At 41.0% G+C, this 26,887-nt stretch overlaps 1 protein-coding gene across 4 annotated transcripts in view; it reads left to right on the forward strand.

Annotated features, from left to right (window-relative positions):
- Positions 1-279: 279 nt before the first annotated feature.
- Positions 280-26,887, forward strand: part of TMX3 (thioredoxin related transmembrane protein 3) — a 40,162-nt gene continuing 13,554 nt past the window's right edge. For 2 of the 4 annotated variants that reach the window (XR_013995251.1, XM_081078266.1), the window contains exons 1-10: positions 280-499; positions 1,536-1,590; positions 7,709-7,748; positions 8,946-9,069; positions 16,785-16,830; positions 18,139-18,219; positions 20,438-20,537; positions 21,185-21,262; positions 24,988-25,054; positions 26,038-26,136. Coding sequence is in view for 3 of the 4 variants with exons in the window: in XM_081078266.1 (XP_080934392.1) it covers positions 454-499; positions 1,536-1,590; positions 7,709-7,748; positions 8,946-9,069; positions 16,785-16,830; positions 18,139-18,219; positions 20,438-20,537; positions 21,185-21,262; positions 24,988-25,054; positions 26,038-26,136 (736 nt within the window). In the remaining variant the exon portion in view is untranslated. Of the gene's footprint in view, positions 500-823; positions 888-1,535; positions 1,591-1,737; positions 1,918-7,708; positions 7,749-8,945; positions 9,070-16,784; positions 16,831-18,138; positions 18,220-20,437; positions 20,538-21,184; positions 21,263-24,987; positions 25,055-26,037; positions 26,137-26,887 lie in introns of those variants that run through there. The other 2 variants (XM_081078267.1, XM_081078265.1) reach the window with 2 other exon arrangements.

Here is a 26,887-nt window from a genome sequence, read left to right on the forward strand (position 1 = left end):
CACCTCTTCAGGAATCTGGTTGCACCCTGGACGTGAGCAAGGGGACTACCTAGCAGAACTCAACCTCCCACGGTGCTGTCGGACTGTACTTCCTTTTTCAAGTTTGGCGGGTATTTAACTTCCTGGAAACGCCCCCAAGCCACAGACGCCGCTCCGCTCTCACGTGACAGCGACCGCACGCTAGATTTCCCACGCTCCCAGAGGCCGCCGGGAGAGCAACCGCTTTTATTAGAAGGCGACTGAGCATGCGCTTCCGTTGTGCGCACGCGCTGTGGCTCCGCGCATGCTCAGAGGCTGAGGCCGGCGGGCGCTCGGGGAGCCGGGCCCGCCCCGCCCCGCCCTCAGCGCCGAGCTTCCTGCGCGCGCCGCTTCCCGTTCCGTGAGTGCCGCGGCGGCCGCGGGCGTCTTTCTCTCTGCTCCGCAGAGTCCGCTCGCAGCTGGCCTGCGGCGACCATGGCTCCGCGGAAACGCGGGGCCGCCGTGCGGCTGTGCGCCACAGGTGACGCCCGCGCGGGGCCGGGGTGGGTGGGCGCGGGCGCCTTCCCCGGGTGCGGTCGGGCCTGGGGGGGTCTCTGGCCGAAAGCGGGGGGCTGCCGTGTGGCGGAGATGCGTCCTCGCGGTCAGGCTCCTCCTGACGGAGCCGACGGCTGGGGTCCTGCCCCGACGCCTGCGTGCCGGCGGGGACACGACGCGGCTGGCCCCCGCTCGCGTGCAGCCGCGGCGCTGCCGGGACGTCGGGAGCGCTGACCGCGCTGCGGGCGGGGAGGACGCCGCCCCGGCCGTCCCGCTCGGAGCCACGCCGTGCGTGGGCGCTGGGCTCCCGGCCTCGTGGCGCCCGGAGGATTTTCACCCACCCAGGGGCTAACAGGGACGGCCGGGGACAGAAGGTGCTGGGTCGTCGGGGTTACGCGGGGCGACAAGTGACCTGTGTGTGTGTGGGGGGGGGCCTGTCTCAGCCTCCGGGCGGACCGGGACCCGGCTCTCTCGGGGGGGCGCTCACTTCCTTCCGCAGCAACCGTTCGGTCCCCACCACGCGCCAGACGCTGTTGGGCAACGAGCGTTACAGGGGGAGCGCCATCCTGTTTGTGTACGTTTTGGGGGGGAACTGATAGTAGTTTGAGTGGCATTTGGAGTTTATACTGCAGAGACCATTGCTGCTAGAGCAAAGGGAGACATACAGAAGAATGACTTCTGTCTATACTCCAAAAAAAAAAAACACACGGAATGGTAAAAAGGAAAAATGCCAGGAGAGTGAAAGTGTGTTTTAAAACAACCTCCGTGCCTTGCATTTACAAGCTTCACTTGCCTGTCTCACTGTGGCTGCATGAGGCGCAAGTGCTTGTTAAACACATGATCTCTTTGTTTTTGCATCACTTTGCCCCGCGATGGTTCAACGATGAATTTTTTTTTTTTTGGTAGGTTGTAAAAACAAACCAAAAAACAACACGAAATACAAGCATTTTATAGGTGACGAAGCATGTAGTGTAAGTCAAATGGTAACTCGGCATTTATCGTTTACATTTTGTCTTTTTCAGTTTTTTTACTTGATATGGCGTTCTGTAAAGGATTTGTGGAAGATTTAGATGAATCGTGAGTACATAGCTTTGTAAATAGTATCTTCTTCCAACTCTGAGTATTTGCATGATTCTAAGCTTTTAACACAGGCCGTAATGACCAGTGCTCATACAGCACTAATTGTGTTCTGGAGTCGCCCGAACTGCTACGTATGTACAGAATGGGGTTGTGCGCAAAAGAATTGTACTAAGGTATGAGACCTAAAAAACTGGCAAACTTTTCTATATTGTTTTGCCTTGTGTTTGTTGTTTTTTTCCCTGCATTAGTCACCACTAAGTGGGTGCTGGACTTCGGGAACTATGCTAGAAACGTCTTTCGTGGTACCACAGCATTAATCACAAGGTGTGCGTATAGCATGTGCGGAGTCCTGCTCCAGCCTCAAACCCTGTATGTGATCTCTGAGGCAGTTACAGGGCTTCCCCTGGCAGCCCTCACAGGGGCAGCTAGCCTCCCACACCAGGCTCGGGACACACGGAGTTGTAGTCATAGACCTGGCCCTCCTGGGCCAGCCATGCTCCTACACGGGTCTTTATTCCTAGCCCAGTTGCCTTGTGGGGTTTTGGGGGACTCACCTAAGGCATTTCCCAGGCACCTCTGCTGAGACCTGCTTACTTAGGGGCTTGGCTGAAGCACTTTACTCCACTTGGACTCCATGCCTTTCCACTCCTGTCCTTTTGTCCTGGGCAGATACAGTGTCTCTGCCCACGAGTCCACAGAGAGGCCGAGGAAGAAGCCTTTGGCCTAGAGCTCCTCAGCAATGAGATGAGCTCCTCTGTGCTGACCCGCCTGACTCTTGCTTGGTGATGTTCCACTTGGAAAAATGGACGCTGAGGAGCTGGCACCTTTTTTGCGTCTTGGTGTGGCTTGGTGCAGTAAGTGAACACAGCCTGGGTCATCACTTTCAGTTTGGCTTGCGGTCCTAGTTAGTTGACGACGTCTCCACCACAGAACTGGGGTAGCAGCTGGGTGGTTGGTGGAAAACAGCACGGCTGTGGAGAGCAGAAAGCCTAGGGGCCCATGGGCCTTTCACCAGCCATGCTGTGGGGGTTACGGAGTACTGGCAGGTTGTTTACAGCAATGTTCAGGTTCCGAGGGGAGCCGTTGTTACCAGGGTGGTAATCTCCTTAAACTGCATCACTGTAGACTGCCTCCATGAGAATGCCCTCTGAGCAGTGAGTTTGTGGAGGAGGAAGGAGAGATGAGCAGGTACAGACCCCAAAGACCCTCCCCTTCGTCAGCTGGGGGTTCTGGAGAGGGACAGATTTGGCTCCCTACCATGTGTCTCCCCTCACTGAAAAGCGGGCCTGGCCCGCATTCCCAGAGGCTGTAGAGAGGCCCCACAAGCCATCCTGGTGATCCCTTGGGTCTGCAGTGAGGGATTAAGAACAGTGGATAATGAGATTGGTAACCAGACTCCAATTTCTAGGTGTGTCCTTGCTCTGCTTGTTACCAGACCCAGTTAAGTGTCCTCTGGAAATCGGTTCAGTTGGTCTGTGACACAGTCCAAGTCTTAACGGACAAATTTCCAGTCATGGAAAAAGCAGCCACCACAAGCTAGCAAAGATGGAGCAGCAGAAAGAGTGACAGAAGAGTTGGAACCGGCACCCTCTTCTGGGTGACCCAGGGGAAAGCCTTTCAGAAAAGATCTCCAGGTCTGGTTCCTCAGTAACAGAGTCTCAAAGCAGGAGATTGGGAGGCTCCTCACTGCAGATCTCACGGCCAGATTCCAAGCCATGAGGGGAGTGATGGCTGGTCCCACAAGGGTCAGCATGATGACAGCACCTGTGGCTATTACAGGTACTGTCCCACCATCCTGCCCAGTGAGTCTGGAGATGAGTCAAAGAGCCCTGCAACAATTGCCCAGACCTTGGCAGTTGTTAGGGTGAGGCCCCTCTGTCCCCTGGTGGGGCTAGAGAGCCTACGCCAAGGTCAGAGTTCACTGAGGTGGTGGAGAGAATTGCACTTCTTGGGCCTTGTGGCTATCAGTGCACAGATGAGTGTGATTCCTACAACCGTGCTACCGGGATGAGGCGGATACACACAGTACTCTTGGGTCATGAGTCTGGTGACCACTCCCATCGCCCTTGCCCCTGCCTGGTCCTGGGTGAGTACGTTCAGGCCCCCCAGTGCAGAAGGTATTCTTGGGGTATATGCATTATCTGTGTGCACTCCCACTTACCTCTGGCCCCAAGCCTCAGTGGGAAGTGGTACACTTAGGGCCATCTTAGTGGAGCATATGGAAGACTGAACGTACCCAACTGCCAGCCCTTACTGACATTGTCTCCCAAAAATAATATCGGCTGCCTGGCGAGTAAAGAAATAACTCCTGACCTCTGAACTGAAGGAAGCCAGAGATCTCTGGAGACTCTCCATTCAACAGCTCCGTCTGGCTGGTGCATAAACCTCAGGTGCTGGGAGACCCGCTGTTAATGATAAGTGCCTCAGTACCATGGTGCTGCTCTTGCCTCTGGGAGCATCTGACATCAGGAAGAGGCTTGTAGAGGGAGCTTGGTCTTTAGCTGTTGATATCACAAGTGCCTTTTCCAGCATCGCTCTCCACTAGGCTGATCAGAATCAATTGCCTTCATGTGTAATGGATTCCAGCACTCTTTTAATGTCCGTCTGCAAGGCTACCCTAAAATTCCCCACCTGTCTGCTGTCGATGGGTAGCTCGTGATTGGGAAAAAGTCCTGCTCCTCGAAGGAGCACTGGCATTCCACTGTGTTGATGACAACTTCCTAGAGGGCCTAGATGAGGGCAATGCAAAACAAAGACTGGACGCCATGGCGACACTGCAGACTTGGGTAGCAACATGGCTGGGTCGTTACCACAAACGAGGAATAAGGACCTGGTACACAACTGAAATTCCTGGGCATCATCTGGGAAGCAGTGCAGCATCTCATCCCGAAGAGATCATTACCAAACTTTTGGCCCTTTCTGACCCCAAAACAGAAAAGAGGTCCAGGGATTGTTGAGCCTGTTCAGCTGTCACTGATGCTGTCACATTGGAGATCTTGATGGTACCCATCTACCAGGTTATCAGAAAGGCCACTGCCTTTGAGTGGGACCTCAATGAACAGGATACTCCAGAGGCCCGCCAGCAGGCCTCCGTTTTCTGGACCCCATGCACCCACATCTGCCATTTGAGTTACACGTTGCAGCAACCTCTCAGTTCACTGATGGGAGCGTGTGGCAGAAGGACAGTACTACAGGCCAGCATGAGCTCATGAGCTCCCCAAATGGGCTGAAACATAAACACCCTTTGAGAGGTACTTACTGGCCTCTCATTGGGCCTTGCTGGACAAGTGCAGTAGTAAATTCATAAGAAGAAATTCCAGTCGTGTTGCTGAATATGGTCAGCTCCGGAATCTGTAGTGAAGTGGAAATGGCACATACGGTTCCTAGCTGGAGTCTTACAAATCCATGAGAAGATCTCATCGGAGCCCCTCCACCTGCAAGGAATAACACCGCAGGAGCCTCCTCTGGCCCTATGGGGACCCAGAAATAGAGACTTTCTGGATTACCCCTGGTGGGTCCTGGTGAACTTGTACTGGAATGGAATTAGGTGTGGTCCCCATGCAACCTGACAGAGACCTGTCCTCCAAAATGGTAGAGGACCTTCGCACAGCGGGCAGCTTCATGCATGGTGGGAGGCTGTGCGATTATCTGCCCGGCCGTGCTCCCACCTTAGTCCAGCCCCAGCACATAAGCATTGCTAGATTTTCACTGACTCTTGGCGCTGTGGCCAGTGGCTTGGCCATTTGGTTGTGTGGCATATAAATAGGACTCCCTATGCAGATGAGACATTTGGATAGACATTGTTTCTGCCCCTAATAGTTTTGTTACCTACGTGATGCACACCAGAAAGGCCCCTATTCTGGCAGAGAAACAGAACCAAAGAGCGCACCGTGTTTGTCAGTTGAACGTGGAAGCTGAATTGTTCTTCAGAGCAGGCAGATATGCAGTTAACTGCCTCCCAGATCCATGAGAAAATGGCCCACGGACATTCAGACACCATCCCAGATGGGGCTGGCGTGCATGGGCTGACACTTGTGAGAAGACACCAAAGTAGCATGAAAAGCTATCCCGCTCATCAGACCCTGGATAAGGCTGAACATAAGGCTGGACATAAGGCTGGATAAGGCTGAACATAAGGCTGGACAGGTTACTTCAAGTGAATGGGCCAGGGCTTTCACAGCAATCCAACACCGTGGGCCCCTCTTCCCGTCCACAGTGTCCTCTGGATCCTGATTGCAGTCTACACTTTCTCCAGGTTTGGCCTGGCCACCCCCATGCATTCCACTGAATCAGGCCACACTGCCCAGGCCCTATAGGAACACTGTTTCCTGTCAGGTCCCCTGAGAACACTGCATCTGCTAAAACCTTGGATTTGTGGCTCAAGCAACACATCAGTGGGCCTACTCATGGGGCACACAGTGGATTCTCCGTGCCCCATATCACCCCTAACCTGCCAGGGTGGTCGAGCATTTCAATGAACAAGTAAAGGGCAGGTTTAATCAGCAGATGGGAGGGGACACGATTACCCCAGCCTGGATTGCACACCTCAGGACAGCATTCTGGGGTCTCAGAGCAGCAGTTCCCCAGTGGGTACTTTTCATTAGTGCTGCATGTTTGACCAAGGTGTCTGCTTGCTTCTTTCAATTCTGTGCCCTTTTACTATTGTTGACACTTGCGTCTCCGTGGTGAACCCGGTAAGGGACTTCCTTACCCATCACCTTCCCAGAGACTCCAATCAATGGGAGAAGAGGATGGCTGCCAAACTTCAGGGAGTGGGAAACAGCAACGTACTCCGTTTATCTCTGGGTGCAGAACTTGGGTTTCGCCTATAAGGTCCTCAAGAATAATGACCATCAGTTAGAGAACCCTGGGACACAAGTTTGCTTAAGGTAACCATGCAACTTCCTGGGTCGCTCCATAGGGTGGATATCAGCATATAAAACAACGTTTTCCTAAACCACAAAAGGATTAGGATTCACCAACCTGGGGGATTAAGTGCTATTCTGGCCCGTGGTACAGAACAGGCTTTCGCAGATGGATGATGAGAGCTCCTTTGGACCTAAGAGCTCAGATATGGGGGATGTGCTCTCCCAAACTATAGGTTTAAGAACCTCATTAAAATACCACCATAGAGAACGTTTGTCATACAAGACACTAGGAGATGGAACTAATACACTTGTTTCCTCGATTAGCATATTTATGTTTGGATACTATATGAATAAAGACAACCTGTGGAAGCTGATAAGAATCGAATAGAACAAAGATGATGTGGAGAGATTGTTTCTGGCTGTGAGGAATTTAGGAAGGCATTCTGGAGTAAGGGTAAGAGTTACATGATTAGAACAGTGCTGTAGGAAACTGCTGGGTATGGTGTCAGGGTCCCCAAAAGTCCCCCCAGGTTCAGAGATTGACTAGGAGCACTCACAGGACTCAGCTAAGGTCGGGGTCACACGATTAATTACAGTGAAAAAACACAGCACAGTCAACAAAGGGAAGGAAGGCTGTAGGGCCAATTACAGGCTGTGCTTCATTCCTCCCTCCGGAGTCGTGACCACATGTGAACCAAAGAAGCTCATCAGAGACTCAGTGCCCAGGGGTTTTTATTGGGGATTGGTCACATAAGCACCCCTCTGCCTACCAGTACCAAAAGTTCAGGCCCCCAGAAGGAAAATAGCTGTTCTCACAAAACCACGTTGTTTGCACCGTGTAAGACCAACGAGCCACCACTATCAGGAACTGAAATGCAAGTTCCCAGATGCCAACAAGGGCAACCAAAGACAAGCAGAGCTTTGTGAGGAAAGCAGCCGCAGGCGACCTGTGTGAGCTGTGATACACACACGTGTAAATGGAGGAGAGGGCCTAGGGCATCCACCCGTCTGTATTTCCTCCAGTGCAGTCCTGCTTTGTTGCTTTATCAGTTCTCTCCTGCTATTAATGAGATGTTCAGTGGATAAGATACATAGAGGTCATTGAGTAACATTTTTACATAAAAATTGGTTGAATGAGTTTGTTCCATGCTTCCATGTTTACCACGAATTATCTGCACCAGTACTGTACTATTCAATTGTAAAGTGGAGGCATAACAAAGATTTGTCTCTTTGTTTTTGTTTTTTAGGTTTAAAGACAATCGAAAAGATGACATTTGGCTTGTAGATGTGAGTATGTAAATTTTGTGTACTAATTAAGCACCCCTACCATTTTAAGTGTTATTTTCTGTTCTCCACCCATGTGCACACAGTTAGTACTTACATATATTACTCAGTGTGTTTTCTTGGGTAGTACTGTTTGGGTTTTTATATTAAAAATGAACCTCAGAGCCTTATGGTTCCTGGAAAGAAATCTGTTTTTGTTGAAATCATAATGAGGTCGACTAGTAGTTTATATCTGAAGGAAATTATAGTATGATTTTATTACAGAATTTACCCTCGTTTTTTCATATTGTCCAAGAGATTGTGTATAGTGATATTACTTGGCAGTCAATCATGTTTCATCGTGAACAAAGTCAAATTTTCAGCTTCCTTTCCTCACTTTCAAGTTTGGGATGTATTTAAACCTTACAATATTTTGGATTCGTTTTAACGTGCCTCAGTAAAAAAAAAAAAAAATAGTGGCAGCAAAAGGGATGAAATAACAATGCCATGTTGATGATTATTGAAGCCAGGCAGTGGGGCAGGAGGGCCCATTGTTTCATTCTTTCTTTGTGCACATATTTGAATATTTCCATAGTGTAATGTTAAAAAAAAATAGGTAAATCTTATTTCATGAAACTACACCAAGCAGCTTGTTACACCATCTAACTGGAGGAACCTAATTCCCACCCAACCACCTGGTGATTCTGAAGAAGGAAGAATTGTGGTTTTAGTTTAATCAGCCTGCCTTGCCCCTCTGCCGGGCCAGTCATCTTCATGGTCTCCATGTCTTAACCGGTGGCGACGCTTAAAGCAGCACAGTTACCTACTTTGTTGACGTTTTTGTGGTGGAAATAGATTGATGTTTGTCATTAACACTTACGGGGTGTGTATGTGTGTTTAGTGTTCTCATTTTATATATAATATGAACACACTCACTAGGAAGCAAAGATGTTTTTATTGTAAGTCATATGTGTATTTTAAATAGATAGCAGTAGTCATTTAAAACGAACTTAGAGTAGTGTCAATACTAAGAGTTAACCTATCTAGGTTTACGTGTGTGTTTTATTATGTAACCACTTTGAAAATTATATTTGGATTTTTTTTTGTCTAAAACAGGTTATTATCAAATCATTTAATCAGAGATTCTTTAAAAATTAAAATTAATATCCACAGTAGCACAATGGTTTAGTGGTTGTCTTTTTTTTTTTTTTTTTTAACAAGTTTTATGCACCATGGTGTGGTCATTGTAAAAAACTGGAACCGATTTGGAATGAAGTTGGTCTTGAGATGAAAAGCATCGGTTCTCCAGTTAAAGTTGGAAAGATGGACGCTACTTCCTATTCTAGTAAGCATTTACTCGATTGATTATTTCACTGTTCTCATAATGAAAATGTTTTAATTATGTGAAACAGCATTCAAGGTAGGAGGATGAAATATGTTCTTTGCTCACATAACATTAAAGTTATCTTAATTTAAGACTGCATGTTTTATGAGTTAAATGAATTTAACCACTGAATGTGTAATGCCCAGTATATGCTAATCTGATGTCGAACAGAGATGGACAAGCCATTGTTCCTGTTTGGAGCCCACTTTTGATAATCAGTGACCTGAGACAACTACACCAAATTCAGTATTAAGCCATTGATGTTGTGTGTGAATTAAGAATGAGCGTCTGTCGTCTGTCTGAGTAGTCGGAGGTGGCATGGTAGAGGAGGAAGTGGGAATTTGAAGGACGTATTGAGTTCAGGATAAATACAAGTGAAGGTCAGGAAAGTGTACGCACTAGAGAGGATATGAAAGCAAAGTCATAGTGTTGGAAATTAGCTTAATAAATATGTACCAGAGAACAGAATGTCTTAAAGCAGAGGCTGGCAAACTGCAGCCATGGAGGAAATTGGCTCACTTCCCGTTTCTGTAAACAGCTGTTTTGGAAGACAGTGGTGCTCATCTGTCCGCTATTGTCTGTGGCTTTTTTTATGTTCCTGTGACAGTCGAATAGTATAACATATGCTGTATGCCCCACAAAGCCTCAAGTATTTACTTTATGACCCTTTACAGAAAAAGTTTATGAACACCTGTGTTAAAGGATTTGGGAAAAGACAAAATTAAGTTTAGAGAAGTCTGAGGTACCATAGCAATTTGGAAAGAGCATGGCTTCAGAAAGCCAGCCTAGATTCAGATCCTGGCTCTGTCCGCTACTTTTGCTGTGTAGCACATGGAAAGCGTCTTAACATGTCTAAGCTTTAGTCTGCATGTTGATAAATATTTAGTGTAATGCCTCTTTTATTGGTTGTTTGGGGATTTTAATGACAGTGTATGTAAAGTCCCTTGTAGTGTTCAATAAACGTAGATTCCCTTTTTCTTTAACGAAGTAAGTGGAAGTATGCCATGTTTCGTTTTAGGAAATCAGTGTTGTGCTCTGGGTACAACTTTGGAACAAGACAGACCTATGTTTTAATCCCAGCTCTGCCATGTCCTATTTTTGTGGCTTTGAAGAAGTGCTTAACCGATCGTAATTTCAGGTTCCTCGTCTGAAAATAGAAGGGTGATAATCCTCTAAGTTGTGGGCATTGCATTATTTCCAAAACCCCTGGCACAACACAATGGTTTATACATGTAAGGGGAAAAGGGATAGTGCCATATTTTAAGGGCTTCTGAGGTCGGACAAAGTGTTTTAGTTGTTTGTTTATTTGTTTTACTTTTATTAGCATTTATTTGATGCTGAGTTTACTCCCGGGCCACAAGTTTCTGTTTCTTCAGTTCCTTCTGGGAGAAGAGATGTTTTACTTCTGTGGCAGCCTCCTCTTCTGGTTTAGGCACATTGCGCTGTTTGTCAGTGAGGACGCTCTCAGTGTGGCAGGGGGCGCTCAGGCATGGGTTAACCCGCCCGTGAGCTCTGTAAGTGCTGCAAAGCATGCTGGGAGCTGTGTTCACCGGGCTGTGCTCAGTGACCAGAGAGTCTACACCTAGACCTGTAGGTTCAGCATCACTCTGCATTTTTAAGTGTGTGCAGTAAAACTTCTGCACTCTTTTTGGGCCACCGACCCTGCATCCAACCCCACTGTTCAGCTGGGCACACCTCCCAACTCCACCACGGTAACGACGGAATGACACACCTGTAACGTGACATCCTTTAGACACTTGGTGGCTTTTTGGATATGCATACCCTTGATGGCCAGGGCAGTTTCAAGAGTGTTCTTAAAATAAACATGTAGATTTGAACCTCTCGATTTACATGATTTTGTGGGGTTCTCTGCGTTAAGCGAATAGCGAACCATTTGCGGAGGTCACCTCAGGCTGCTTACGGGAAGAGCTGTTTTGGTTTTTATCAGTTATCGATTGAGAAGTAGTATACTTTTATGACAAGGCACATGGTTTGCAAAAATGTTTTTGGCAGCAATATGTAGGATGGAAAGAAGAGCAGCTAGAGACAAGAAGATCATTAAGTTGACCTTATGTACATCTGGGTGGGGGATGCTGGAAGCCCACATGGGGGTGGTTGGCGGTGGAGCCAAGAGGAAACAGTAAAGCTAACAGACTTTTCAAGAGTGAAATCACAGATATGATAGATTAGCTCTGTGATATAAAAATGAACAATTGAAAATAATAGTACAAGATTCTTAGTGTAGTTACTGAACTACACTACCACTGGTTTATATGGAAAAGAATAGTTAATTTTGTGTGCGTTTTCATGTTAGCAGCTGTTTTGAATTGGTATTTTGCTTTATTGATGTTTGGGAATAGGGAACTAGAGTGTAACGGATATTAGAGCTGGAATTACTGAGTCAGAAGTGAATTGTTGAAACTTGGAGAAGTGAAGTGATCAATGGCAGGAAGTTATTGTAGAGAAAGAGAATAATATGCTTGAATTGATGTTTCTTGAAATAAGATTTTAACAATGTTTGAGAAATTCTTTTCAACTGTTGCTTGTGAAAGTAAATTATTGTGTCTAGGCAGATATGCTGACAAGTGTATACATATATATTCATTCATATTGTCATTCATTCATAGTCACTCAGTATTTACTTGCTAACTGTACTAGTCTCTGTACTAGTCTCTGCAGATTACAGAAGAATCAAAACAAATCTTTTTTGTCCTGGAAATGCTTACAGTCTAACAGAGGGAGAACGATGAACAAACCAACAAGTACGATAGAGTCTTAGACATGGAGCATTCTTGCGATCACTTGAATCATTCACTGGAGTAATACTGTACAAGGGAATGTGGGGGTATAAAAAGCAGACTGACTAGCTTGGAGAAGAAAGTATTTTAAATGTTGTGATTGAAAAGCGATATTGTTAATAGATCTTAAGACTTCATATAGCCTTTTACATACTTTATGATGGGACCTTTTTTTCATTTCGTTTTCATAAACCATTAAGAGGTTTAAATTTTGCCTGTGATGTCATGATAGTGATTTTGTGTCTTGTTTACTTAGCATTGTGTTGAATTCATAGTAGAAGAAAACCTCTGTAGAGGTTCCAGTGTATGAAATGCATAAATGTAACACATGTCAAGCAAACCATCTGGCATTAGGTAATGGGAAAGTGGAACTGCTGTCTGCGAGACCACCCTCTGCCAAGCAGGTGCGACACACTTCCCACCCTTTACTCCGTGGATGTAGAATAGGAACGCTTCTCTCCCCCTCTGCCAGCCTGCATGTAAGGTGACCACTCAAGTGACTACTTGAGTGGTACATAGTTGATTGGAAACCCAGTTAGTTATTCATCACATATTCAGTGAGTGCTTCCCATGTGCCAGGGAACCTCGTGGCATTGGTGAGACATTAGTTTCTACTCTCGTGGAATGGGTGTTCCAGTGGGGACAGTAGCCAGTGACCATAAGTACATTGTCTGGTGTTATAGGGTATTTGATGTCAGTGACGGATGCATTTCCCACTTTGTTATATAATCAGGAAGGTCTTTTATGTGCTGCAGATTCAAAAAAGACCTTCCTGATTATATAACAAAGTGGGAAATGCATCCGTCACTGACGTCTTGGTCTTTTTGTCGTCTTGGTCTTTACCACAAGTTGATAAGTATACAGAAACTAGTCTAAGACGACCGATAGATTTTTGGCATGTAATTCTTCAAGGTTCCTTAGATACTTCAAGACAACTCCAGAAGAGGTATTTGAGTAGAACTCGGAATCGAACAGGTAAAGAGACTGAATTTCTTTTTCAAGCCTGCTGCCAGCATTGTTCCTTGTCTGACTTTACTGAAGGCTCGGCTGTTCCATAGACATCGCTTCCGTCCCCATAGGTCACTTTTCAGGCATCACAGAATCGGTATTTCTCAGACTTTAGTCTACACACCTGCTGCTTTAGAATTACTTGGGTGCTCATATAAATTCAGATTCCAAAGGCCCACACCAGACTTACCAAATGAAAATTTCTGAGATTGGGTCATATGGGGAGAATCTATATTTTCACATGGACTTCAGGTGATTCTGCTGTGTGCTGAAGTTAGAGAATCACAAAGTAATGTATTATTTTGATGAATAATAATTATTTATATGACTTTGGTTTGGGATGGGATAGGATTATTCAGTGATCAAGTGTAGAACATCTCTTAGAGAGTATTTGAGGGTAGCTTATTTTGCAATCCTATAATTGTAGTGATAGGAAGCAAATGCCATCACACTCAGTCCAACAAATCTCTGCACAGAATTCTTAACTAGAGAAATAGGAACTATTGTGATTATCCTGCCCAGTGGGTTTGGAATTGTACCAGAAATTTCTTGATGCATGAGTTTAATAATACTATAACCAAATAACATTAAAGAAGTGTATAATGTCCAGTTTAAATTCAGGTATGTATTTTAGCTTCTCTTTTTGTACATACCCCTTCAAAATGAGTGCTAACATGGTCTCATTCAGAAGTTAAAATATGATGTTAGCTGTAATGATGTATTGATTTGTATTATGAAACCACTGCAATTCTGTTTATTCCTCAACCTAAGTGTGACATGGTTTTATGTAAAGATCATATTTTATCTCTCTCTCTCTTTGATGTATTAACTTGCAATGGCATTTGCCCAATAACATTCTTATTCTGATTCCTTGTTCACAGATTATATTTGCACGTTAGTTTTGGTCAGTGACTACACTTGAGGGTTGCTCAAACTTGGCATGACTGACATTTAGGGCCAGATAATTCTTCCTTTGGGGCGAGAAGGGATTCCTGTGCACTGTGGGATATTTAACAGCACCCCTGGCCTCTGCCCACTAGATGCCAGTAGCAGGCTTCTCCTTGGGGACACAACCAAAACTGACCCCAGACATTGCCCAGTGGCTCCTGGAAGGCAAAATCGTCCTTAGTTGAGAACCACTGCTATAGCTTTTCTCTTTTCATGTCAGACACATAGTGATGCTAAATGCTAAGAAAAATCGTATTCTTGTGCTGAAAAGGACTTCAGATTGAGTTCGCTGCCTTACTCCTTCCACCCTCCCAGTGTATAGAGGAAATGGCAGAAGATAATTAGTGGTGAAATGACTTGGAGTAATTTCAGAAACCGCAGTTAGAGGCAGAAACAGAACTAGGCCCAGAGTCCAAGGTCACCATGGTTCACCTGCAAGCCTGTCTCTACCGTCATGTTGTCATTTCAGGGAGAAAACAAATGAGATGGGGGCTTCGTGTTTAACCTCAGCTTACGAACATTTAAAATTACAAAACTTCAGGGGAGGTTATTTATTTTACAAAATGAATTTCCGTTTGTAAAGAAATGGTTCCCAGCTTTCTATACAAACCATTCTCTAATATGAAAAAAGAAAGAAAAACATTAAACTCAGACTTGAGTTTCAGTCTCAGCCTTGCTACCTAATGAATGCTTGCCCCCAAGTTACCAGATCTTCCTAAGTATTCCATCGTTATCTAAAACATGACATTAGCACCTTTTCCCTCTCACAAAATTGTTTTCAGGCGTAGTTGAAGGTGTATTAAAGACAGTATAAGCTATCCTACATGTGCTGATTCTTATTACTATTACCTGCACGTTGACGCATCAGCAGGTAATTACTCAGCACTGAGATCAGGATCAAGAATAGGCAGGAAATGGACCTTGCACGTGAGCAGATTCTCTGCTAGATTCTTTTTCACAGGTTTTCTTATTTTACAACCCCAGCCATCGCCCTACAAGATGAGAGGCGTCCTCTGAAGGGGAAGCACGATCAGCAGTGAAGAACCTTAAGCAGACTGCACAGGTGATAAATGGAGAAGTTAGGGTCCTAACCCGGATCCACAACTCACACTTTGCTTCTCTGCTATTTTTTTTTTTTTTTTTTTAATTATACAGCCATTTTCCTCTAGGTAATCCTAAGTTTGAAGTTTTAGGAATCACTGTCAATGGAAATTCTGTCAGGAATGAAGGTTAATGCTGAAGGAACCAAGGGACTCCAGAGTGGGTGGTGGTCTCCATCTCATCATATAGGTACTTGCGGAAACTGAGGAAATTAAGTGACAGGGTCAAAGTGTGCTTATTAAGTGATGTGGTTAAGTTTCTCTCTGAAGCCTCTTATGAGAAATACAACATCAAGCTGTAAAATACCACCACTGTATTGTCTCATCGATTTGCCAATTTTGTTTTTGTATCAGGAAATTTTATGCTGAATTATATAAGGAATTACTAGTGGATATACCTTCCTCTCCAGTGAGTTGTTAGTGTTTATGTGTTAGCAGTTTCCAGGGAGTTTCAGTTGAAGGTAATGAGGACTTGTATTTATTTATCTGCCTCCTTAATTTGGAATGGAAAGCATTAATAACATACTTTATTCACAGTCTCCCCCCGAATAATTTCTTTGAAGGCAATCTCAATAACAGCAGTCTTCAGTTAGAATATACTTGACAGAATTCAGTTCTAAATTAGGGATGGGCACAAATTAGGCAATTGGTCTCTGAAGAGTCAGGGCTTAGATCTTTAGAACCTGAGTTCTCATTTTTGTTAACCTCTCATAAAAGCCAGCATTGATCACTTTCCAGTCACCTCTCTCCATATGTTTAAGGAGAAACTCTGGAGTTGACAAAGGAAGGCAGAGAGATTTGGGGATATTATTTTGCCACAAATTCACTTATTTCTTGTGTGTTGGTGGGGAGTGATTTGAACCCAAAGATTAATGACTATTAAAGCGATTGATAAACCAGAACCCATATATATAGAAGTAGTTTTCTTATACTATACTGTGATAAGAAAATATCCTCGAAATGAATAAAATTAACATAGGGAGAGCTCATGTGAGTAAATATAGTATACTTTACATGTGCAAGTATAATTGTGTAACTATATTGTATATTGTCTATTAACTGAGAACATTTTATTTTTTCTTTCCTGTTCTAATTGCCTTGAATCTGTAAAGTGATACAGTATTAATTTGCTATTGTGATTTCTATAATTCATAAAGTCCCGATTCTCTATCATTTGCTTGTTTTTTGTTACTGTTTCTTTCCCTCAAAAACATGCCATTGTAGCAGCTGTTGTCTCATTTTAACTAAGGATTTCAGAATAAACTTTGTGACAATTGGAATTATTCTAGGTTATCACAAAAGCAGAAACTTCTAAAACAAGTAAAGTTGCTTTTAGATCATATATTGACTATAGAAATTAAATAAATTTGCAGATATGGTTTATGTTTTTAAAATTAAAATACAATGCAGTTCTTTTAAGACTCAAAACATTAAAGGGAGAGATGGGCCTATTTGTCCTGGAAATGAAGTCAAATGAGAAGTGAGACTTTATATATGTGTATATATTTTTTAACAAGAATATCTTATAAAATAGGTATTTTAGAGATAAAATTTTAACTATTCTTTTGGCACTTATTAGTTATTTTGTCATAGCATTTCATGCGGGCCATAAGTTAATACTATTAAGTAATACTATATTTTGTATGAGAATGTCATTTCTTTTCTTTTTTGTGTGTGAGTTTATATTCTTTTTAGACTTAAAAACAAAATATATGAGTTTGTATAAATATATCTATATATTTTCTAAGTAAAAGGCTCATTTATTACCTAGTTTCTCATTTTTTAAAAAAATTTAGAATTATTTATTCTTTTTCTTATCAAGGCATTGCTTCAGAGTTTGGAGTTCGAGGTTATCCAACAATTAAGCTGTAAGTTGAGTGTTGTATGTTTATATGTATATTTTTATTAGTTCACTCTACTTACGTTGTATTACATTAATTTCTAGTAGCTTCCTTGGAGGATTGAAGATTTGAGATCAGCAGTTCTTTCTAGGTGCAGTATCTGATCAAAAGACAGGGACTGCATCTTTTTTTATGCTTTTCTTTGTTTAGGTAAATGTGTTGTTCACGGCTAATTCACTGAACGTGTCTGAGTACTAACTGTGCAGGACAAGGGATACAGTCGCAAGTGATAAAACGCTTTTTACCTGTGAGCTCAAGAGTGTGTTCTGCTTTGCCATGTGAATCCTGTCTCCTAACAAGTTGTGCTTTTCCGTAATTACAATAGACATTGCATTTGAGATGAAAGCAACAAATAGAATCAGATTTGTGAATGTTAATTCTATTGTGGAGGTGTTGATCAAGTCTAATAGTGTCTAAGTGGGAAGAAATAGTGGGGTAATTCTACAGGGCTTATTTTATAGTGACTTTACTGAATTTTCTCAGGAGTTTCATCCGTGTCCTTGTTTTGGTAATGTGGAGAGTTAAATTATTTTGAAACTTATTTCTAAATGAAGTGAGTTTTTCAGTATTTTAAAATCTCAAATTTCAAAATTTGAGTAATTTTGATTCTTTATTTCTTGGATTTTGTGTTGACCTCCCCTCCCAATTTCCCCCACTTTTTAAAAATGTTTGCTAAACCTTTTACTTTCTTGTGTTATAAGTACATTATCCTGTCCTTTCTGTTTAATTGTAGATGTTCTATTGTGCTTTTACAATTTTTTTTTTTAATCTCATTTGGATACAATTCATTGGCAGACTTTTGGAAAATTATCTAATTTTCCAGAAGGGGTGTTTTTATGCTTTGTTTTACTCTGTAATCTTGGAGCATCTATCAAGTTACTGCTTGTTGTATTGCTTAAAACTTGTTTTACCTCTACCAAAATAATTTCCATTCCCTGTCCTTTTCTTACTTTTTAAAAGATAGTGAGAATTATAATGTTTTGACCATGCATGTGTAGATTATTCATTATTTAGAAGACATAGATACAACTATTGAGTACAGAGTAAAATAGTATCATGTGATTTTAATAAAATACAGCCTTTTCCTTTGTATGTTTGGGTCTCTGGTCTCCTGAAGCCAGTGTCTATTTTATGTGGTTATACTCCTTCTAAAACACCTCTGCATTAACTGTTTTATATATTGTGACTTTATGGAATAGGAGAGAGTGATTAGCATTAACTATTAAACACAGTTGAAATAATCCAAGCTTTTTTCTTTTTTCTTTTCTTTTTAAGATTAAAGGGGGACTTGGCCTATAATTATAGAGGACCACGAACTAAAGACGATATTATTGAGTTTGCTCACAGGGTATCTGGGTGAGTTTTTACTAGAAAAGGCCTCTACTACATGATGTTAGTATTTGGAAATTAAATGTATTTTAGTAAACCATTATTGAACACACATATTTTTAGGGACTTAACCTAAATAAAATGTGTCTGTTTATTTATGAGAAAAGATAGGGTTATGTAGCGTATGTAAAGAGATCCTTTAAAAAAACAAAAGGGTCTGTCATTTTTATTATATATTCGTTAACCTCATATTTAAATTTTTTCAGTGTATAGAAGAATTTTTCCCCCAATTTTTAATACATTTTCAAAATATGATTACTTCTAACAACTTGGTGAATCTTAATTTTTATTTTTTTATAGTTCTGCTTTTGTACCCCCTGGTTTACAGCAGTTTGTTTTTATTGTTACCTAATTTCAGAGTTTTAAGAGAAACCCCACAATGTTATTATTCTGAATAGACTTGGGCTTCTAATCCCTAGCTTGTTTGATACTAGATGCAGCTAAAATACTCTCCCTGATCTGTCTCATGCTGCTTCATGCCAACTGTGAGGTATTATTGCGTATTTTGCTTATAATGTGACATAATTAGAACCCAGAGATCTATTTGAGTTATAGATCTCTGAAGTTTTACTGATAAGGAACTGAAATTCTTCCATAAACATTTCCTGTTGGTTTGAATGCAGTAATTTTGTTGTTTTAAGCTGCCTATTGCTCAGGTATAAAGAAAGTTGGTGTTTATAATTATTAAAGTGATTATGTACAACTTTTTGAAGACAACATTCATTCAAGATAGGTTAACCTGTATTGACTTTGAAAGTATATACACTTTTTTATGAGTGTGACAGGATATATTCTGTTGATAGTTTTCAGTAGCTTTAAGGTAAATTGAAACAGTGGAATGGATTTCTTGAGTGGCATGATACCATCTGACTTAAATTATTTTTCAGAAAAGGCACAGAATTAGGAATGATCTTTATATATTAGCGTTTGCGAAGCTTATAACTTTTACTGTATTTTCTCATTGGTTGCATATTTCATTTTCTCTGTTTACTTTGTGAATGAATACATTTAGAGATATTATATTTTGTGATTGCTGGTAGCATGTACTTTATTCCTCCACGATTTAGATTAGTCTTTATGTTTTGGCAATTTGTAGTGAGGTTTAGTTTAAGCTTAGAAGGGCTTCCCATGATGTAATTAGGGTTGACTCTTTTGCAAATGAAATTTCAAGAGTCAGTTCTGGAGTTGCATCACTTACCAGTTAATTACTAAAGTAAAATAGGACCTAGAGTAGAGTGATGCAATGCATCTGAAGAATTATGCATTTTGAAAATATGTTTGCCTTTGCAAAATAAGTTTTGTTCCTTTTGCAAATTTGGTGGAGTAAAAATCTTATAAGTATAGGCCATGTTTAGAAGAACACTGCCTCTTAGTTTTTTTAACAGTGTTTTGTAAATGATACGTTTTGTAATGACCGTTGGTGTTAATTCATTTCTGAGTCTATTTGGGTTTGAAATATGCGTATGTAATAAAATCTTTGCACTGTTTTCTTTTTATCAGTTTCTTAGGTACTATTATGACTACCATTTTCCATTTTATTTTTCCTGAAAGGAATAACATACTTACGAAACATTTTAGATTTTAACCTCTATAGGGTATTTTAAAACATTTAAGTGGACAGAGTAAGACATAAATATTTGTAACATAGTATAAACCCCTGGGATAGTACTTCATAGTGTGTTTGTGTGAATGATTTTTTAAAAAGAAGAAAGAATAATTCTCATGGGAATTGTTTTGTTTTTGCTGAGGACTCTAATTAAATGCTTTTGCCTATCAAAATATTGGCTATGATCATACTCTTTAAACGGATATTTTTGAAACTTAGTTTTTAAACTGACGTTAAATGATAGGTGCTATATTTTTATTATATGGATATAATAGTGGTCATGGGCTACAGTTTTATTAGATTTATGTGAATTGGGTGATATACTCAAAATGCAGTTAATATAACATTTAAACTTTATAGCTTTAGACATAATAAGCTATCATGTAAATAGGAGTAAATTGTGCACTATCCTTAGTTCAAATGCAAGTTTGTTTTTTGTTTGTGTTGCTTTCTTTTTGGGGGTTTGGTTTGGTTTTAATTGGGGTAAAATACACATAACACAAAATTCACCACTTTACGCGAACCGTTCCATAGTGTTACGTATATTCACATCGTTATGTTTGTGTTACTTTCACACAGAGCTCTAATTCGGCCACTTCCAAGTCAGCAAATGTTTGAACATGTGCAGAAAAGACATCGTGTATTTTTCGTTTATGTAGGTGGAGAGTCACCTTTGAAGGTATTTAGTGATTTTATGTTTTTAATCTGAAAACATAGACATGTTGTAATTTAATGTTCTGTATAATCAGAACTTCACCAGAGACTCAAAATACTTCACACTTATTGGAAATACTTCAGTTCAATCTAAGTCTTTTTATAACATCAGTAGTTTATATTTTATCCTCTATGGTGTTTGCCTTCATGAAACCGAAGTGAGTAAAAAGTAGGTAGATGTCACCTGCCGTAGTATTTCTTCTATTATTGACTTGGTGGTTTACATTTTATGTTGCTTTTTAGCATTTTGAGTCTTTGAGACTGCACAGTTTTTGAGTGTAAAATTTTTAAAGGCAAAAGATAGTTGTATTAAATTATTTTATATATGTGTGTATACATACACATATCTCTTCCTATAATCATCAAATCAAAATACTAAACATAAATTCAGCTTATGTTATATTTAAAGAACTTTATTTAGAGGATGAAAGCACTTAGTTACAATGGTTTTTTACCTTAGAAACAATTTATTTCATTTGCTTATATCCCATCTTCCCACATTAACGGACTTAAGGAGGAAAATTTTGATGATACTACTTACTCTGAATGTTTAAAGAGTAATGAATTTTGATCTTAATATGTAAGTTGCCTTTTTTGTTTGTATTTTCACAGGAGAAATACATAGATGCGGCTTCAGAACTAATTGTATATACATACTTTTTTTCTGCCTCAGAAGAAGTGGTTCCTGAGGTAATATTTACAATTGGATTTCCATCACTTAATTTCATAACACCGCTTTTTACCCTCTAATCCTGTGCCGTGCGCTGTGTATTAAGTCCCCAGCGATGGCGAAGCGTGCACAGGATCTGATAGATGGAGCTTACATTCTCATGGGTGGAGGGGGCGACTAAATGCTGGTGTTGGAAGTGAGGTCTTCTGTTGGGTCTTCAGACTGAGATAGTGGTTCTCCGTAACCAAATTATAAAGGGGATCGTAACTGCTATGAGAAAAATAAAGGAGCCCTGTGACAGGAGGGGACATTGAGAGGTGGAATGGCTGCTCTAGATTTGTGATCAGGAAATGTGTGTCTGAGAAGAAAATGTGTGTTTGACTGGGACTTATGTGACGTGAAGGAGCCACATAGAGGCCAGAGTCCACAAGAAACGGAACCGATGCTGCAGGTGACCAAGATGAGGGCACGCCTGGCATGTCGAGGGGCAGAGCAGTAGCCCCGGCTGGCTGCAGTGCAGGGAGAAGGGAAGCGGGAGGCAGCAGAGGCCCCGCAGGTCTGACTGTTCCGGGTAGTTGTGAACAGGTGCACAACGAATTGAATAAGGATGAAAGGAGATCCACAGAAGTCCGTTGAACTTTTGAAATAATATAGGAAATCGGGGCTTGGAGATTAGTAAGAGAAGGGGGAAAAGAGAAAGAATTGTTGTTTTGGAAATAGAATTATTTGAGCTTATCTGGAGGAAAAGGAAGGAATCAGGGATGACGCTTAGGTGGTTGTTTAGAACAACTGGTAGATAGTGTTTTTATGATCTTGGGGATATTGCAGAAGGAGCAGGTTGGGGGATGGGGACGTGATCAAGAGTTTTGCATTGTTCGTTTTAATTGGATTTGGTGTGTTAGACAGCCAGATACACGTGTGAGGTGCACAGTCGGATTTAGGGTTCTGGCATTAAGGCTGTATCAGTAAACTTCCTAATCATGGGATACAAGTGTTAAGGAAATAAGAGGGCCCAGGACCTAAAGACAACAAAGAAAAAGGAGAAACAAGAGCCATTAAGTGGGAAAACACGATGAGTGACAAGCCAAGATCAAAAGCAGTTTAAAATCGGAGTGGCCAGTGACCGAGGCTTGTGCAGAGTGACTGTGAAAAGGACAGGAAAGCAGCCATGATATCTGTCCAGGTGGATGACAGTGGTTTTAAGAAAAACGGTTTCAGGCAAGGGGACGGCTTCATCGGTGGCCTTTGAGAGAATGCAGGTAAGGAATTGAACGCCACAAGTATAGGCTTCTCTTCAGAAAAGTGTTTCGGAGATGGGGACCTGAGAAATTTGGCAGTAGCTGAAACATGAAATGAATCAGTGTCCTTTTTGTTTTTAATCAGTATAAGTTATAAAAAAATCAAAATAGTTTTTCCACAAAGGTATACCGTATTACACATTTGCTTTTTTGTTTAACATTTTTTTTAATATTTAAAAAGATTACTGTGTTTCCCCGAAAATAAGACCTAGCCGGATCATTAGCTCCAATGCGTCATTTGGAGTAAAAATTAATATAAGACCCGGTCTTATGTTAAATTACATAAAAGCAGGTCTTATATTAATTTTTGCTCCGAAAGACGCATTAGAGCTGATGGTCCAGCTAGGTGTTATTTTCGGGGAAACACAGTACATTATCTAGAGTATGTGTTTAATGCTTCCTATAATATGTACATAGATGTTTATCTTATAAATATATACTAAAATGGTTTTCAACTCCTTGGGGAACACCAGACAATTTCTGGCCACTTTGAACTCATTTGGGTTTATGTAGTTCGGTCTCAAGTTATTTTGCAGTGTTTTATGTATATGCTTTTACTTGAAGGGGATAGGGGGGAAGATAGGCTGGAAAATTAGCCATACTTGCCATCAGATTCTAAAACAGGTGCCTCAAAAGTTGAAGAAGCAGTATTTTGGGATGTCTTAGGATATCTTAATGTGATGTAGTGGTTTAGAATAGACTAGAACTTTCAATACACTTTTGTCTCGTAAGTGCAATGGACCACGTTTTAGTATTAGAAATGAGAATTCCTACTGGACGCTCATCCGTGAAGCTCTCCAGGCAGTTTCACCTGACATGCCTCAGAGGGCTTGCTGCACTCTCGACCCTGACTCCTTCTCCGTCCTCATGTGAGGACAGGATGTCTGAGATCCAAATCTCTGGGACCTGTAACATCTGGGTGGGCACAGACAGTGTCGCTACATGGGCACACTTCTGGGCTATCAGGTTGTTGGTTTTTTAAATTTTTTATTAATAGCCTTCTTACCTAGTTTATTTCACATTCTTTAATTATTCCTGCAAATATCAATATTTGTCATCTCTTTTTTAATTCTGAGTATGTGGTTGCAAAAGTCTTCTGTGGGGTAATAGTTATTTCAGAATAATGTGAGGATTTTTACTCCCTTAGAGAATTCTCAAATAAGGACAAAAGCCATGATTTTATATTATCCCTAGATTTTGAATTTTAATGTGTGGTTATGCAAAGCTTCCTTAGCTTTCCAACTAGTATGTATAAAAACCTCAATAAATGGAATAAGGGAATATGAAGATGAAGTAAGACAGTTTCTGACTTCAGGATACTTAACGATGAACGGAGAAGTTTGTCATGTAGACAAATAACTGTAATATAAGAGAGTGAGTTTAAAGGACCACAAGGAAAGAGGAGGGATTCAAAATACGTGGAAATGGATGGCAGCAAAGTTTCAGCTCTTTAATGTGATGGTGTGGCCCGCTCAGGGATATCTTTGAGGAGAGTGAGGCTGAACATAAGAGATACTTGCAAAGCGCCTTTGGGGTCGAGTTCCTAAGAGAAGGTGGATAGAGGCCTGCTTGATGACAGAGCCTTACCTATGCTTGACCACTGCCTCTAAAATAGTTCTTTTCATGGCGCTGTACCATTTTTTACTAGTAATATACCAGATCTTTCTACATTACCGGACATATGTTTCCTCCCCTTTATACTCTTTCCAGGACTGCTGTTTTTATTCTTACTGTTATTTTATTAGTTAGCTACTGAACTGTTTATTTGTTGTTACTTTCAGGATTGCCACACTCGTGATAACTCTCTGTGGCTTACCCAAATTATATCTCTTTTGCTCTAATACTGATTTCTTTACAATAATTTTACTATTTTGATAAAATTACAATACAGGTGTAGGAAGCAGCTGAATCCTGAAGGGATTCTAACTGAATCCCTTATTATCAAATAGCATTGTAAGTTTACATTTATGAAGCAGTTCACAGTTTAGGCCTCCTCTCACATCTGTGAGCAGATCTAACTCCTGCATCCCTGGTGAGGTGGGGGCTCAGTGTCCTTGATATTCAGAGGGGGAAGCTGACACCCCAGGTAAAGTGATGGACTCCTGACATAGCCCTGGAGTGGGGGGAAGGACTCGGACCCACCTGTGCTGACTGTACCTCACGTGCTGCTCCTCTGCCACCTCAGAGTGCCTCTCACCCTTTACTTCCCGTGATGTTTTTAGGTCTTAGCAACTCGAAGGCTATTCCATGGTTTTCTCCATAGAAAATAGGGCCCTGTGCCAGGGGATGACAAAGTGGATGAACTTGGGATTGACTGTGCTCTTTTTAACTGTAACAGTTTTGTCATTCTTATTTGTTTTTTTCTTGCCACCTTTATTATTTTTGAAATCATAGCTACCAATGGAAATTTTTTTAAATAAAGTTATTTACACGTCTGATTTTCGCAGTATGTGACACTGAAAGAAATGCCCGCTGTGCTTGTTTTCAAAGATGAAACTTACTTTGTTTATGATGGTAAGTTCCAAAGTTTCAGATCCTATAAAACATTTTTAAATTAAGATGCTGTGTCTATTATAGGACTTAAATGTGAATGAAAGATTTAGTAAATGCAGGTGCTGCCTATAGTTCTCATTAGTTGAATGATTGATGCATTTTTCTTACCCTTCAACTTTACTTTTTCCACTTAGCGTTCTTCGTTCTGGGTTCTGTTTTTTGTTTTGTTTTGTTTTGTTTTGTTTTTTCGGTCAGGTCATCTCCCTTTTTGAGAAGTGAATCCTATGCAGTTTCTATACATTACTTTAAAATATTCAAAATTAATTTTTAAAAATGATAAAACATTTCAGACTCACAAAAAGGTGAAGAAATAAAACATCTTCAATAGTGATGGCACCCTGGTGTATTCTGCCCTAAGCTCCTTCTCTCCCCGCTAGACAGAAGTAACCACACACCTGCTATTCAGCATTTCTTCATCAAAGCAAATACTTGGTCTATTTTTAAAATATATTTCTTACATATTACATGCATCATAGTAACGAGGATGCTCAAATAATAAGTCCCTACCTACATACCCACTCACACAGCTTAGACCATTACCGAGATCTTTCAGAAGTTTTTTTTTTTCTTTGTTGAATTATTTTAAAGCAAATCCCGGTGGCATTTCATCACTTTGTGCTTCATTGTGCACCTCTTAAAAATGTGGACTTGTTAACACTTAACAAAATTAACAGGAATTCCTTGGCATTGTCAAATACCTACTCCCATAATTCCCACATGGTGCCCTGAGATCCCTCAGGGCCATCGGCAAACACACAGTGAAGAATGGCTCTGTGCAGTAATGCTTTTGTACATTGGAGGGTTTAGAATAGGTTCCTATAAATAAAATTTATGAATTTAAGATTATGATCCTGAGTCCAACATTTTATGCATACTGCTAGAATAGACATTAGAAACATTGTAATCGCATATTTACACCATAATTTACCAACTTTGTTTTTAAGAGTATGAAGACGGTGATCTGTCACCTTGGATTAACAGGGAGAGGTTTCAGAATTATCTGACTATGGATGGCTTCCTCCTGTACGAACTTGGAGACACCGGTAACAAACATACACAACTCTCCATCACTCTACTGAATTTTTCCTTAATTGATTACTTAAATATGATTCTGTAGGAAATGAATTTTAAGCTGTTACATAATTTCATTTCTTCTTTAGACCTGAATGCCAGTTCTGTTTTATGAGAATACGGATAAATTTTATAAAGAACATAGCTTTGTGTGTGAATCAAAGATTGGCCAGAGAGGGCTTGCTAATAGAAGTGAGAGAGACAAGAAAATAGAGCCTGGAGAACAAGGAAATGAGGGAATAAAACAACCAGGAAGCTATACTCAGGAAGCTGATTTTGTGTAATAAGAGTTGAATAGAACTCTCACAACCTTCCAGCCTGCTTTTACTTGTGAGGAAAATATGGGTATCAAATTGGCATGGTTACTTAAAGCTACACGGTTGAAAGTGACAGGCAAAGCAAATATAAATACAAATGCAAAAAAGAAAGCTATAAGAAGATAACCTGTGGTCTCAAATACATGAAAACTACAAAACTTATAGGAAGCTAACCATAAAGGTTTTAGGAGGATGTGTTTCATAAATTTATAGTGGATTACAAATAAGAAATCATGGTTATTGTTACCACATTCGTTTCTATTCACATCTTTGTGATAAGTAGGATGGAAGCATAGTTTTAGATTAAAAGAATGGGAAAACTTGACTCAAGGCTCAGTTTTTTTTTGTTTGAGAAGTAATGGTCATTAGTTTTCATTTCCTGATTTTCTGCACTCCAGTCTGATTA

This window comes from Rhinolophus hipposideros, assembly GCF_964194185.1.
Source record: "Rhinolophus hipposideros genome assembly, chromosome: 17".
Classification (NCBI taxonomy): domain Eukaryota; kingdom Metazoa; phylum Chordata; class Mammalia; order Chiroptera; family Rhinolophidae; genus Rhinolophus; species Rhinolophus hipposideros.